Below are 14,729 nucleotides of genomic sequence, written 5' to 3' on the forward strand. Positions count from 1 at the left end.
CTGTATTTTAAAAATATATTTGTTTGTTTGTTTGTTGACACCATAGCGAACAGACCTGGAGTCTGTTGCAGGGCAGTGCACAACCTCTAATGTTCTGTTCTCTTGTCCTCTTCACAGAGACCACGATGCACGCCTGCCTCTCCACAGCTGAGGAAGACATTTTTTTAATAGACGTTTACATCCATTTCAATGGACATCTTACCATAGGCCTGTGGATCAAAAGTAGTGCACTACTTGCTGTATTATAGGGAATAGGGTCCCATTTGGCGTGCAGATAATGTAAAACCCCTTTTTGAATAATAAGTTGGGTATTTATAATGTGAACAGTTCTGGTATTTTAGGCATTAGAACGTTGAGATACTGGTGAATGTTCAGAGAGAGAGAGGAGGCGTGTTGTTTGGATAGCTACTGTAGTACAGGGCTGGGCTTCTTATAGATGACTTCCAGTCAACTACTGTCTGGGATGGGAAGTCGGGATGTCTACAAGTTCAAGTTTTAGCTTGTTTGTCTTGAACTTGTGTCATTTTAAATATCCGTGTTAAAATAAACTAAGCGGTGTCGACAACTGGAAGAAAGGAATCATGGCACACACACACACACACACTCTACTAACTCACACACACACTCTCTCTACTAACTCACACACACACTCTCTCTACTAACTCACACACACACTCTCTCTACTAACTCACACACACACACTCTCTACTAACTCACACACACACTCTCTCTGCTAACTCACACACACACTCTCTCTACTAACTCACACACACACACTCTCTCTACTAACTCACACACACACACTCTCTCTACTAACTCACACACACACACTCTCTCTACTAACTCACACACACACACTCTCTCTACTAACTCACACACACACTCTCTCTACTAACTCACACACACACTCTCTCTACTAACTCACACACACACTCTCTCTACTAACTCACACACACACTCTCTCTACTAACTCACACACACACTCTCTCTACTAACTCACACACACACTCTCTCTACTAACTCACACACACACTCTCTCTACTAACTCACACACACACTCTCTCCTCTCTCTCTCTCCTCACACACATTCTCTCCTCTCTCTCTCTCCTCACACACATTCTCTCCTCTCTCTCTCTCCTCACACACATTCTCTCATCTCCCTCTCTCCTCACACACACACATTCATTGTTAGTTTCTTTTTAAACCTGGATAACACTCGCCAGTCCAGCTTCCCTGCCCATCCACCGCTGCCCCCTGGACACTGATCTCTTGGCTACATAGCTGACACACGCTGGACTGTCCATTAATCACGGTACTCCATTCTGCTTGCTTGTTTTATGTCGGCCCAGTTGCCTAGTCAACGCCATTTTACCTGCTGTTTGTTGTGCTAGCTGATTAGCCTCGCCTACTGTTTTTAGCTAGCTTTCCCAATTCAACACCTGTGATTACTGTATGCCTCGCTGTATGTCTCTCTCAAATGTCAATATGCCTTGTATACTGTTGTTCAGGTTAGTTATCATTGTTTTAGTTCACAATGGAGCCCCTAGATCCACTCTGCATACCCCTGTTACCTCCTTTGTCCCACCTCCCACACATGCGGTGACCTCACCCATTACAACCAGCATGTCCAGAGATACAACCTCTCTCATCATCACCCAGTGCCTGGGCTTACCTCCGCTGTACCCGCACCCCACCATACCCCTGTCTGCGCATTATGCCCTGAATATATTCTACCATGCCCAGAAACCTGCTCCTCTTATACTCTGCCCCCAACGCTCTAGGCGACCAGTTTTGATAGCCTTTAGCCGCACCCTCATACTACTCCTTCTCTGTTCCGAGGGTGATGTGGAGGTAAACCCAGGCCCTGCATGTCCCCAGGTACCCTCATTTGTTGACTTCTGTGATCGAAAAAGCCTTGGTTTTATGCATGTCAACATCAGAAGCCTCCTCCCTAAGTTTGTTTTACTCACTGCTTTAGCACACTCTGCTAACCCTGATGTCCTTGCCGTGTCTGAATCCTGGCTCAGGAAGGCCACCAAAAATTCAGAGATTTCCATACCCAACTATAACATCTTCCGTCAAGATAGAACTGCCAAAGGGGGCGAAGTCGCAGTCTACTGCAGAGATAGCCTGCAAAGTAATGTCATACTGTCCAGGTCCATACCCAAACAGTTTGAACTACTAATTTTGAAAATTACTCTCTCCAGAAATAAGTCTCTCACTGTTGCTGCCTGCTACCGACCACCCTCAGCTTCCAGCTGTGCCCTGGACACCATTTGTGAATTGATCGCCCCCCATCTAGCTTCAGAGTTTGTTCTGTTAGGTGACCTAAACTGGGATATGCTTAACACCCCGGCAGTCCTACAATCTAAGCTAGATGCCCTCAATCTCATTCAAATCATCAAGGAACCCACCAGGTACAACCCTAACTCTGTATACAAGGGCACCCTCATAGACATCATCCTGACCAACTGGCCCTCCAAATACACCTCCGCTGTCTTCAACCAGGATCTCAGCGATCACTGCCTCATTGCCTGTATCCGCCACGGAGCCGCAGTCAAACGACCACCCCTCATCACTGTCAAACGCTCCCTAAAACACTTCAGTGAGCAGGCCTTTCTAATCGACCTGGCCCGGGTATCCTGGAAGGACATTGACCTCATCCCGTCAGTTGAGGATGCCTGGTCATTCTTTAAAAGTAACTTCCTCACCATTTTAGATAAGCATGCTCCGTTCAAAAAATGCAGAGCCAAGAACAGATACAGTCCTTGGTTCACTCCAGACCTGACTGCCCTCGACCAGCACAAAAACATCCTGTGGCGGACTGCAATAGCATCGAATAGCCCCCCGTGATATGCAACTGTTCAGGGAAGTCAGGAACCAATACACGCAGTCAGTCAGGAAAGCTAAGGCCAGCTTCTTCAGGCAGAAGTTTGCATCCTGTAGCTCCAACTCCAAAAAGTTCTGGGACACTGTGAAGTCCATGGAGAACAAGAGCACCTCCTCCCAGCTGCCCACTGCACTGAGGCTAGGTAACACGGTCTCCACCGATAAATCCATGATTATCGAAAACTTCAATAAGCACTTCTCAACGGCTGGCCATGCCTTCCGCCTGGCTACTCCAACCTCGGCCAACAGCTCCACCCCCCCCCCCCCCGCTCGCCCAAGCCTCTCCAGGTTCTCCTTTACCCAAATCCAGATAGCAGATGTTCTGAAAGAGCTGCAAAACCTGGCCCCTTACAAATCAGCTGGGCTTGACAATCTGGACCCTCTATTTCTGAAACTATCTGCCGCCATTGTCGCAACCCCTATTACCAGCCTGTTCAACCTCTCTTTCATATCGTCTGAGATCCCCAAGGATTGGGAAAGCTGCCGCAGTCATCCCCCTCTTCAAAGGGGGAGACACCCTGGACCCAAACTGTTACAGACCTATATCCATCCTGCCCTGCCTATCTAAGGTCTTCGAAAGCCAAGTCAACAAACAGGTCACTGACCGTCTCGAATCCCACCGTACCTTCTCCGCTGTGCAATCTGATTTCCGAGCCGGTCACGGGTGCACCTCAGCCACACTCAAGGTACTAGACGATATCATAACCGCCATCGATAAAAGACAGTACTGTGCAGCCGTCTTCATCCACCTCGCCAAGGCTTTCGACTCTGTCAATCACCATATTCTTATCGGCAGACTCAATAGCCCCGGTTTTTCGGATGACTGCCTTGCCTGGTTCACCAATTACTTTGCAGACAGAGTTCACTGTGTCAAATCGGAGGGCATGCTGTCCGGTCCTCTGGCAGTCTCTATGGGGGTGCCACATGGTTCAATTCTCGGGCCGACTCTTTTCTCTGTATATATCAATGATGTTGCTCTTGCTGCAGGCGATTCCCTGATCCACCTCTACGCAGACGACACCATTCTATATACTTTCGGCCCGTCATTGGACACTGTGCTATCTAATTTCCAAACGAGCTTCTATGCCATACAGCACTCCTTCCGTGGCCTCCAACGAGTAAAACCAAATGCATGCTTTTCAACCGATCGCTGCCTGCACCTGCATGCCCGACTAGCATCACCACCCTGGATGGTTCCGACCTTGAATATGTGGACATCTATAAGTACCTAGGTGTCTGGCTAGACTGCAAACTCTCCTTCCAGACTCACATCAAACATCTCCAATCGAAAATCAAATCAAGAGTAGGCTTTCTATTCCGCAACAAAGCCTCCTTCACTCACGCCGCCAAGCTTACCCTAGTAAAACTGACTATCCTACCGATCCTCGACTCCGGCGATGTCATCTACAAAATGGCTTCCAACACTCTACTCAGCAAACTGGATGCAGTCTATCACAGTGCCATCCGTTTTGTCACTAAAGCACCTTATACCACCCACCACTGCGACTTGTATGCTCTAGTCGGCTGGCCCTCACTACATATTCGTCGCCAGACCCACTGGCTCCAGGTCATCTACAAGTCCATGCTAGGTAAAGCTCCGCCTTATCTCAGTTCACTGGTCACGATGGCAACACCCATCCGTAGCACGCGCTCCAGCAGGTGTATCTGACTGATCATCCCTAAAGCCAACACCTCATTTGGCCGCCTTTCGTTCCAGTACTCTGCTGCCTGTGACTGGAACGAACTGCAAAAATCGCTGAAGTTGGAGACTTTTATCTCCCTCACCAACTTCAAACATCAGCTATCCGAGCAGCTAACCGATCGCTGCAGCTGTACATAGTCTATTGGTAAATAGCCCACCCATTTTCACCTACCTCATTCCCATACTGTTTTTATGCTGTTTTTTTAATCATTTACTTTTCTGCTCTTTTGCACACCAATATCTCTACCTGTACATGATCATCTGATCATTTATCACTCCAGTGTTAATCTGCAATATTGTAATTATTCGCCTACCTCCTCATGCCTTTTGCACACATTGTATATAGACTGCCCATTTTTTTCTACTGTGTTATTGACTTGTTAATTGTTTACTCCATGTGTAACTCTGTGTTGTCTGTTCACACTGCTATGCTTTATTTTGGCCAGGTCGCAGTTGCAAATGAGAACTTGTTCTCAACTAGCCTACCTGGTTAAATAAAGGTGTTCTCAACTAGCCTACCTGGTTAAATAAAGGTGTTCTCAACTAGCCTACCTGGTTAAATAAAGGTGTTCTCAACTAGCCTACCTGGTTAAATAAAGGTGTTCTCAACTAGCCTACCTGGTTAAATAAAGGTGTTCTCAACTAGCCTACCTGGTTAAATAAAGGTGTTCTCAACTAGCCTACCTGGTTAAATAAAGGTGTTCTCAACTAGCCTACCTGGTTAAATAAAGGTGTTCTCAACTAGCCTACCTGGTTAAATAAAGGTGTTCTCAACTAGCCTACCTGGTTAAATAAAGGTGTTCTCAACTAGCCTACCTGGTTAAATAAAGGTGTTCTCAACTAGCCTACCTGGTTAAATAAAGGTGTTCTCAACTAGCCTACCTGGTTAAATAAAGGTGTTCTCAACTAGCCTACCTGGTTAAATAAAGGTGTTCTCAACTAGCCTACCTGGTTAAATAAAGGTGTTCTCAACTGGCCTACCTGGTTAAATAAAGGTGTTCTCAACTAGCCTACCTGGTTAAATAAAGGTGTTCTCAACTAGCCTACCTGGTTAAATAAAGGTGTTCTCAACTAGCCTACCTGGTTAAATAAAGGTGTTCTCAACTAGCCTACCTGGTTAAATAAAGGTGTTCTCAACTAGCCTACCTGGTTAAATAAAGGTGTTCTCAACTAGCCTACCTGGTTAAATAAAGGTGTTCTCAACTACCCTACCTGGTTAAATAAAGGTGTTCTCAACTAGCCTACCTGGTTAAATAAAGGTGTTCTCAACTAGCCTACCTGGTTAAATAAAGGTGTTCTCAACTAGCCTACCTGGTTAAATAAAGGTGTTCTCAACTAGCCTACCTGGTTAAATAAAGGTGTTCTCAACTAGCCTACCTGGTTAAATAAAGGTGTTCTCAACTAGCCTCCCTGGTTAAATAAAGGTGAAATAAATAAAAAATAATAAAAATAAAAATAACTCACACACACACTCTCTCTACTAACTCACACACACACTCTCTCTACTAACTCACACACACACTCTCTCTACTAACTCACACACACACTCTCTCTACTAACTCACACACACACTCTCTCTACTAACTCACACACACACTCTCTCTACTAACTCACACACACACTCTCTCTACTAACTCACACACACACTCTCTCTACTAACTCACACACACACTCTCTCTACTAACTCACACACACACTCTCTCTACTAACTCACACACACACTCTCTCTACTAACTCACACACACACTCTCTCTACTAACTCACACACACACTCTCTCTACTAACTCACACACACACTCTCTCTACTAACTCACACACACACTCTCTCTACTAACTCACACACACACTCTCTCTACTAACTCACACACACACTCTCTCTACTAACTCACACACACACTCTCTCTACTAACTCACACACACACTCTCTCTACTAACTCACACACACACTCTCTCTACTAACTCACACACACACTCTCTCTACTAACTCACACACACACTCTCTCTACTAACTCACACACACACTCTCTCTACTAACTCACACACACACTCTCTCTACTAACTCACACACACACTCTCTACTAACTCACACACACACTCTCTCTACTAACTCTCACACACACTCTCTACTAACTCACACACACACTCTCTACTAACTCACACACACACTCTCTCTACTAACTCACACACACACTCTCTCTACTAACTCACACACACACTCTCTCTACTAACTCACACACACACTCTCTCTACTAACTCACACACACACTCTCTCTACTAACTCACACACACACTCTCTCTACTAACTCACACACACACTCTCTCTACTAACTCACACACACACTCTCTCTACTAACTCACACACACTCTCTCTCTACTAACTCACACACACTCTCTCTCTACTAACTCACACACACTCTCTCTACTAACTCACACACACACTCTCTCTACTAACTCACACACACTCTCTCTACTAACTCACACACACTCTCTCTACTAACTCACACACACTCTCTCTACTAACTCACACACACTCTCTCTACTAACTCACACACACTCTCTCTCTACTAACTCACACACACTCTCTCTCTACTAACTCACACACACTCTCTCTACTAACTCACACACACACTCTCTCTACTAACTCACACACACACTCTCTCTACTAACTCACACACACACTCTCTCTACTAACTCACACACACACTCTCTCTACTAACTCACACACACACTCTCTCTACTAACTCACACACACACTCTCTCTACTAACTCACACACACACTCTCTCTACTAACTCACACACACACTCTCTCTACTAACTCACACACACACTCTCTCTCTACTAACTCACACACACACTCTCTCTACTAACTCACACACACACTCTCTCTACTAACTCACACACACACTCTCTCTACTAACTCACACACACACTCTCTCTACTAACTCACACACACACTCTCTCTACTAACTCACACACACACTCTCTCTCTACTAACTCACTCACACACTCTCTCTACTAACTCACACACACACTCTCTCTACTAACTCACACACACACTCTCTCCTCTCTGTCTCTCCTCACTCTCTCCTCACTCTCCTCTCTCTCTCTCCTCACTCTCTCTCCTCACTCCTCTCTCTCTCTCTCCTCACTCCTCTCTCTCTCTCTTTCCTCACTCACTCACTCACTCACTCATTCACTCACTCACTCACTCACTCACTCACTCACTCACTCACTCACCACTCACTCACTCACTCACTCACTCACTCACTCACTCACTCACTCACTCACCACCACTCACTCTACTCACTCACTCACTCACTCTCACGCACCGTTTCACCTCAACCAGTTTCTTCAGAACTTTGTTCAAATCAAATGTTATTGGTGGCGAACACATATTTAGCAGATGTTATTGCGGATGTAGGGAAATGTTTATGTTCCTAGCTCCAAACGTGCAGTAGTATCTAACAATACATACAAATCCTTCCGAGAGAACATTGGATTGAAGGGATTTGATTTGACATTGTCAGCAGATGCCAGAACCTGTCACGACAGCCAGGTTTGTAATGATTGTTCAGCTGTTTTGGGGGGAGACTTTCTGTTCTCTCTCTCTCTACCTGTTTAATGTTTGCTGGATCTTTGACTAATGATGAGTTCAAAGGTTTTATGTGGCTTCAAACTCCTAGTTAGATCCATGTGATTACAGTACTACGCTGCTGATCTTGATTTTCACAGCCGGTCAAAATGCTGAGGCCTTTACATTAATAAAACCCCCCTAAGTAAATACTGAAGCAAAGGGTTTGTATTACGAGGCTTGGGGGGGGGGGGCTTAGCCCTCGTGGAGATCTAATAATAAGCCAACTAAGCCAACTCTTGTTTCATAACCAAGGCAAGGAAATAGAGAGAAGCCAGTGGAATTTGCTCCCACAAGAAAAACGCTGAAAATGAAAAACCCCTTTGTTGCTGAGGCTCCTTTTTTTTCAAATCAAATTTGATTTTATTCGAGTTGTTCTCTGTGTGTGTGTGTCTGTGTACGAGTATTCTGAGTGTACAAAACAGTAAGAACTATCTAATATTGATTTGCATCCCTTTTGCCCTCAGAACAGCTTCAATTCGTCGGCGCATGGACTGTACAAGGTGTCGCAAGCGTTCCTCAGGAATGCTGGCCCATGTTGACTCCAATAATTCCCATTGTCGTGTTAAGTTGGCTGGCTGTCATTTGGGCGGTGGACCATTCTTGATACACACGGGAAACTGTTAGAGCGTTTAAAAACCAGCAGCGTGGCAGTTCTTGACACAGTTAAACCGGTGTGCAATTATACTACCCCATAAATCTGTTGTCTTACCAATTCTCCCTGTGAATGGCACACGTACACAATCCACCTCTCAAGGCTTGAAATCCTTTAACCTGTCTCCTCCCCTTTGACTCCACTGCTTGAAGTGGATTTAACAAAGTGACATCAATAAGGGATCATAACTTTCACCTGGATTCACCTGGCCAGTCTGTCAGGGAAAGAGCAGGTGTTCCTAATGTTTCGTACACTTTGTGTATATCCGTGTGTATATGCTGACCTGTGCTGTGCTGAGCTGTACTGTACAAGGGAGTGAAATTGGCAGCCGTCCCGGTCCCCTCGCGCACGGTCTTCCAGGGAGATAGTTTCACTGTGCCAACGCAAACCAAAGCCCGGGCAACACTTTCAAAGGGCCTTTCTGGGTGAAAAGTGGAGCCTGTGTAATTTATGCTGTCATGACTCAGTGAGGGAGCTGCTGCTGGAGATAACTAGGGGTTCAATTCCACCACAACACTCTCTATATGTTTTCTGAAACTACAGCACAGCTATAATGAAAAGTATCAGAGAACCAATGGTCTTTTCTTGAGCAATGATGTTTGTGATTCACCAGTACACTCTTAGAAGAAATGGGCCCAAAAGGGTTATTCGGACAAGGAGAGGTTGAAAATGTCAGTGAAGACACTTGCCAGTTGGTCAGTGCAGTACACATTCTGGTAATCCTTCTGGCCCTGCGGCCTTGTGAATGTTGACCTGTTTAAAGGTCTTACTCACATCGGTTGCGGAGAGCGTGATCTCAGTCTTCCAGAACAGCTGGTACTCTCATGCATGCTTCATTGTTATTTGCCTCGAAGCGATCATAGAAGTAGTTTAGCTCGTCTGGTAGGCTCGTGTCACTGGGCAGCTCTCGGCTGTGCTTCCCTTTGTAGTCTGTAATGGTTTGCAAGCCCTGCCACATCCGACAAGTGTCACAGCCGGTGAACTATGTTTTGCCTGTTTGATGGTTCGTCGGAGGACATAGTGGGATTTCTTATATGCTTCAGGGTTAGTCTCACTCCTTGAAAGCGGCAGCTCTAACCTTTAGCTCAGTGCGGATGTTGCCTGTAATCCATGGCTTCTGGTTGAGATATGTACGTACACTCACTGTGGGGACGACGTCATCAATGCACTTATTGATGAAGCCAATGACTGATGTGGTGTACTCCTTAATGCCATCGGAGGAATCCCGGAACATATTCCAGTCTGTGGTAAAAACAGTCCTGTAGCTTAGGATCTGCTTCATCTGACCACTTTTTTTATTGATCTAGTCACTGGTGCTTCCTGCTTTACGTTTTGCTTGTAAGCAGGAATCAGGAGGATAGAATTATAGTCAGATTTGCCAAAGGGAGGGCGAGAGAGCTTTGTATGCATCTCTGTGTGTAGAGTAAAGGTGGTTCAGAGTTTGTTTTATTCCCCCTCTGGTTGCACATTTAACTTGCTGATGAAAATTTGGTGAAACGGATTTAAGTTTTCCTGCATTAAAGCTCTTTGCGTTTGGTTAGCTGCTAAAGTCTAAGACCCACTGTGTCAGCCAGCCACATCAAGCCCTTTGTTCTGCAGAGCCAACCAACCTTGAACGGACGCTGAATTGACCAATAGAGAGAGAGCTTACTGGAGGTGGCCTTACATTCAATGGCCCTGATTGGTTAAACAGGTGTACGTCTTGGATGTGGATGTCTTTTATTCTTTCCTTTATGCTAATGAGGGCAGATATTTCCACATGCTTCCTGGTAGACAGGATGAGATGAGCTCTTCCCCTTTTAGTCTTCAAGAGGAAAGTAGTAAGTAGACTGGAACCATCCACCTGGTGCTAGCATCCCGCTAACGGATGCTAACAGTCTCACCTGGATCCGTTTCCTGTGTGAGAAAGGCTAGCCAAAAGGGATGACACACACACACAGTCTCACACACACTCACCAGCTGGCCCTCTGCTATCCTGCGAACATATTTTTTTCAGAGACTTAACTGCTGGCCAGCCTCCACCCTCCCTCCCTCCCTCCCTCCCTCCCTCCCTCCCTCCCTCCCTCCCTCCCTCCCTCCCTCCCTCCCTCCTCTCTTGTGTTTCTCTGGGGTTGGGCTGGCTGCCTCCGGACAGAGAGAACCAGCTGTAGTGTTGGCGTGCCGTGAGGGAGACTGTCTAACGTTCTGGAATGAAAGCTCGGCCTGGGTGTGTTGGAATTCCACAGCCTAGCGAGTAGCCTCACGTTTCCCTGTGTCTTCGCTGGCTGTCAGAGGATGCCACAGCAGCACTACTATGGCTCAGGTGAGAACACTTTTCACTGGACAGCTGACTTTGGAGATGTTAGTGAACCCTATTGGTCTGAGAACAGAGGGAGCTGCTGGAGTAATGTGATACCTTTTTGTTAGTTCCAGGTGATCGGTGTTATCGAAGTGTGGTGGTTTAAAGTGTGGCCGTGTCTCGGGGAGCTTCACTAAGTCAGCCAGGCTTTTGGGTCCTGTCATCTAGTGCTATTAAATCATGATGAACGAGTCTCTTATGAGGATCTAGATAGAAACCTTAAACCTTTGTTCGTATTAACGTCACACCGTTGTGTGTGGAATGTTCTAAATGAACTAATGTGTGGCTTTGTGTTCTTCTTTAGTTTACAACCATCTGTGTACATGTATATTCTTGTGTGTGTGTGTGTGTGTGTGTGTGTGTGTGTGTGTGTGTGTGTGTGTGTGTGTGTGTGTGTGTGTGTGTGTGTGTGTGTGTGTGTGTGTGTGTGTGTTTGAGTGAGAGAAGCCAGTCTGTTAGGTGTGAGTGAGGGGTGATAGTATACATTGACAATGTTGTTAGGTGGACCTTATGCTTTCTCCTCTTCGTGTGTGTGTGTGTGTGTGTGTGTGTGTGTGTGTGTGTGTGTTGTTATGAGAACTCTGTATGCACTTCATACACTAGTATCACTAAATCGCAGTCCAGAGGTAAACCTCTGGCATTCCTCTCATACAAGAGGGTCAAGGGGAATATTTACCAGGCTTTAATAGTCTGCTGGATATCTGGCTCGTGTCAACAACCTTCTCATTTCACGTGTAGCAGAAGGCTTGGATGGGAGGACTGTTTTCCAAGCTTTCGTGCGTGTGTAAGGTTGTGAAGTTCATGTAAACTGAATGTTTAGATGTGTGTGTGTCTGTACAGACACGCTGTGTTTTATAACATTACTGTCCTTTAAGGTAAGTTCAGGTCACCCTGTCCGTGTGTAGGTTACTGTCTGTTTATATACTGATTATACAGCATTATGGTTTCCTGTGCTAAGACTGTCCATCTTCATTATGTCATTTGTTTAAGTGTTCATTCCTTTGGAAGAGACGGCACTACAGACCCTGGTTCGTTCCCGGGCTGAGTCACAAATGGCCTCATAGGGTGGCGCACAATTGGCCCAGCGTCATTCGGGGAGGGTTTGGCAGAGGGGGGCTTTACATGGCTCATCGTGCTCTAGCGACTCCTTGTGGTGGGCCGGGAGCCTGCAGGCTGACTTCGGTTGTCAGTTGAGTGGTGTTTCCTCCGACACATTGGTGCAGCTGGCTTCCTGGTTAAGCGGGCAGGTGTTAAGAAGAACGATTTGTCGGGTCATGTTTTGGAGGACTCATGACTTGACCTTCGCCTTTCCCGAACTCCGTTCAAAACATTTATGGAAGAAGAGCTGTACAGAATAGCATACTGTAGGTGAAATAGAGAACCAAAGAATACCAAGTAAAATACCAAAGTTAAACTAAACATTTCCATGTCATTTAGTTAGAGTAAGAGGTAACATAATGGCCTTTGGCAGAGCAGCCTGCTCTTCTTTCCGACGGCATGGTACACAGTGGTCAAGCCCCTTAGTCATTGGCGTGGAAAGCAGCCTCACGGAGATGGCACGGTCAGGAACGGCCTGACCAAGTATGACATTACTGCACCGGGTTCCGCTAAGAGTCAGCATTGTAGAGCTGTCACCAGGGAGGGAGAAACCTGGGGTGTAGGGCAGGGTCAGGGTTTACATCTGTCTCAGACCCAGCTGTCATCAGGGAGGGAGAAAGCTGGGGTGCCGGGCAGGGTCAGGGTTTACATCTGTCTCAGACCCAGCTGTCATCAGGGAGGGAGAAACCTGGGATGCCGGGCAGGGTCAGGGTTTACATCTGTCTTAGACCCAGCTGTCATCAGGGAGGGAGAAACCTGGGGTGTAGGGCAGGGTCAGGGTTTACATCTGTCTCAGACCCAGCTGTCATCAGGGAGGGAGAAAGCTGGGGTGCCGGGCAGGGTCAGGGTTTACATCTGTCTCAGACCCAGCTGTCATCAGGGAGGGAGAAACCTGGGGTGCCGGTCAGGGTTTACATCTGTCTCAGGCCTAGCTGTATTCTGTCTTCGTTTCTCTCTTTGTAGTTGAGTGGTCATCATGGCAAAGAACTCAATATAACCTGGAGAAATCATTTGGACCTTTCACCCCATTTTAGGGGTCAAAGGCCAGAGTTAGGTGCATGGGGATCAATGGTGACCAGGCCCAGTGCAGGAAGTCACATACTGCATCATCAGGTCTCACTACATGTTTTACAATCCTCATCCTCAAACACGCAGGTACACACACGCACACACACACGCACACGCACACGCACACGCACACGCACACGCACACACGCACACACACGTTGATAATGACTGCAGGACATGTTGAGAATGACCGTAACACTGCAGGACATGTTGAGAATGACCTGCAGGACATGTTGAGAATGACCTGCAGGACATGTTGAGAATGACCTGCAGGACATGTTGAGAATGACCGTATCACTGCAGGACATGTTGAGAATGACCGTATCACTGCAGGACATGTTGAGAATGACCGTAACACTGCAGGACATGTTGAGAAAGACCTGCAGGACATGTTGAGAATGACCGTAACACTGCAGGACATGTTGAGAATGACCGTATCACTGCAGGACATGTTGAGAATGACCTGCAGGACATGTTGAGAATGACTGTAACACTGCAGGACATGTTGAGAATGACCGTAACACTGCAGGACATGTTGAGAATGACCGTATCACTGCAGGACATGTTGAGAATGACCGTATCACTGCAGGACATGTTAAGAATGACCTGCAGGACACGTTGAGAATGACCGTATCACTGCAGGACATGTTGAGAATGACCGTATCACTGCAGGACATGTTGAGAATGACCGTAACACTGCAGGACATGTTGAGAATGACCGTAACACTGCAGGACATGTTGAGAATGACCGTATCACTGCAGGACATGTTGAGAATGACCGTAACACTGCAGGACATGTTGAGAATGACCGTAACACTGCAGGACATGTTGAGAATGACCTGCAGGACATGTTGAGAATGACCTGCAGGACATGTTGAGAATGACCGTAACACTGCAGGACATGTTGAGAATGACCTGCAGGACATGTTGAGAATGACTGTAACACTGCAGGACATGTTGAGAATGACCGTAACACTGCAGGACATGTTGAGAATGACCGTATCACTGCAGGACATGTTGAGAATGACCGTATCACTGCAGGACATGTTAAGAATGACCTGCAGGACACGTTGAGAATGACCGTATCACTGCAGGACATGTTGAGAATGACCGTATCACTGCAGGACATGTTGAGAATGACCGTAACACTGCAGGACATGTTGAGAATGACCGTAACACTGCAGGACATGTTGAGAATGACCGTATCACTGCAGGACATGTTGAGAATGACCGTAACACTGCAGGACATGTTGAGAATGACCGTAACACTGCAGGACATGTTGAGAATGACCTGCAGGACATGTTGAGAATGACCTGCAGGACATGTTGAGAATGACCGTAACACTG

At 46.5% G+C, this 14,729-nt stretch overlaps 1 protein-coding gene across 1 annotated transcript in view; it reads left to right on the plus strand.

Annotated features, from left to right (window-relative positions):
- The first annotated feature begins 11,034 nt into the window (after positions 1-11,034).
- The window catches only part of LOC124019065 (rho guanine nucleotide exchange factor 4-like), a 163,127-nt gene continuing 159,432 nt past the window's right edge, over positions 11,035-14,729 (plus strand). The window contains exon 1 of the mRNA XM_046334421.1: positions 11,035-11,180. Coding sequence (XP_046190377.1) covers positions 11,172-11,180 — 9 coding nt within the window. The 5' untranslated portion in view covers positions 11,035-11,171. The remainder of the gene's footprint in view (positions 11,181-14,729) is intronic.

This window comes from Oncorhynchus gorbuscha, unplaced genomic scaffold (assembly GCF_021184085.1).
Source record: "Oncorhynchus gorbuscha isolate QuinsamMale2020 ecotype Even-year unplaced genomic scaffold, OgorEven_v1.0 Un_scaffold_65:::fragment_4:::debris, whole genome shotgun sequence".
NCBI lineage: Eukaryota > Metazoa > Chordata > Actinopteri > Salmoniformes > Salmonidae > Oncorhynchus > Oncorhynchus gorbuscha.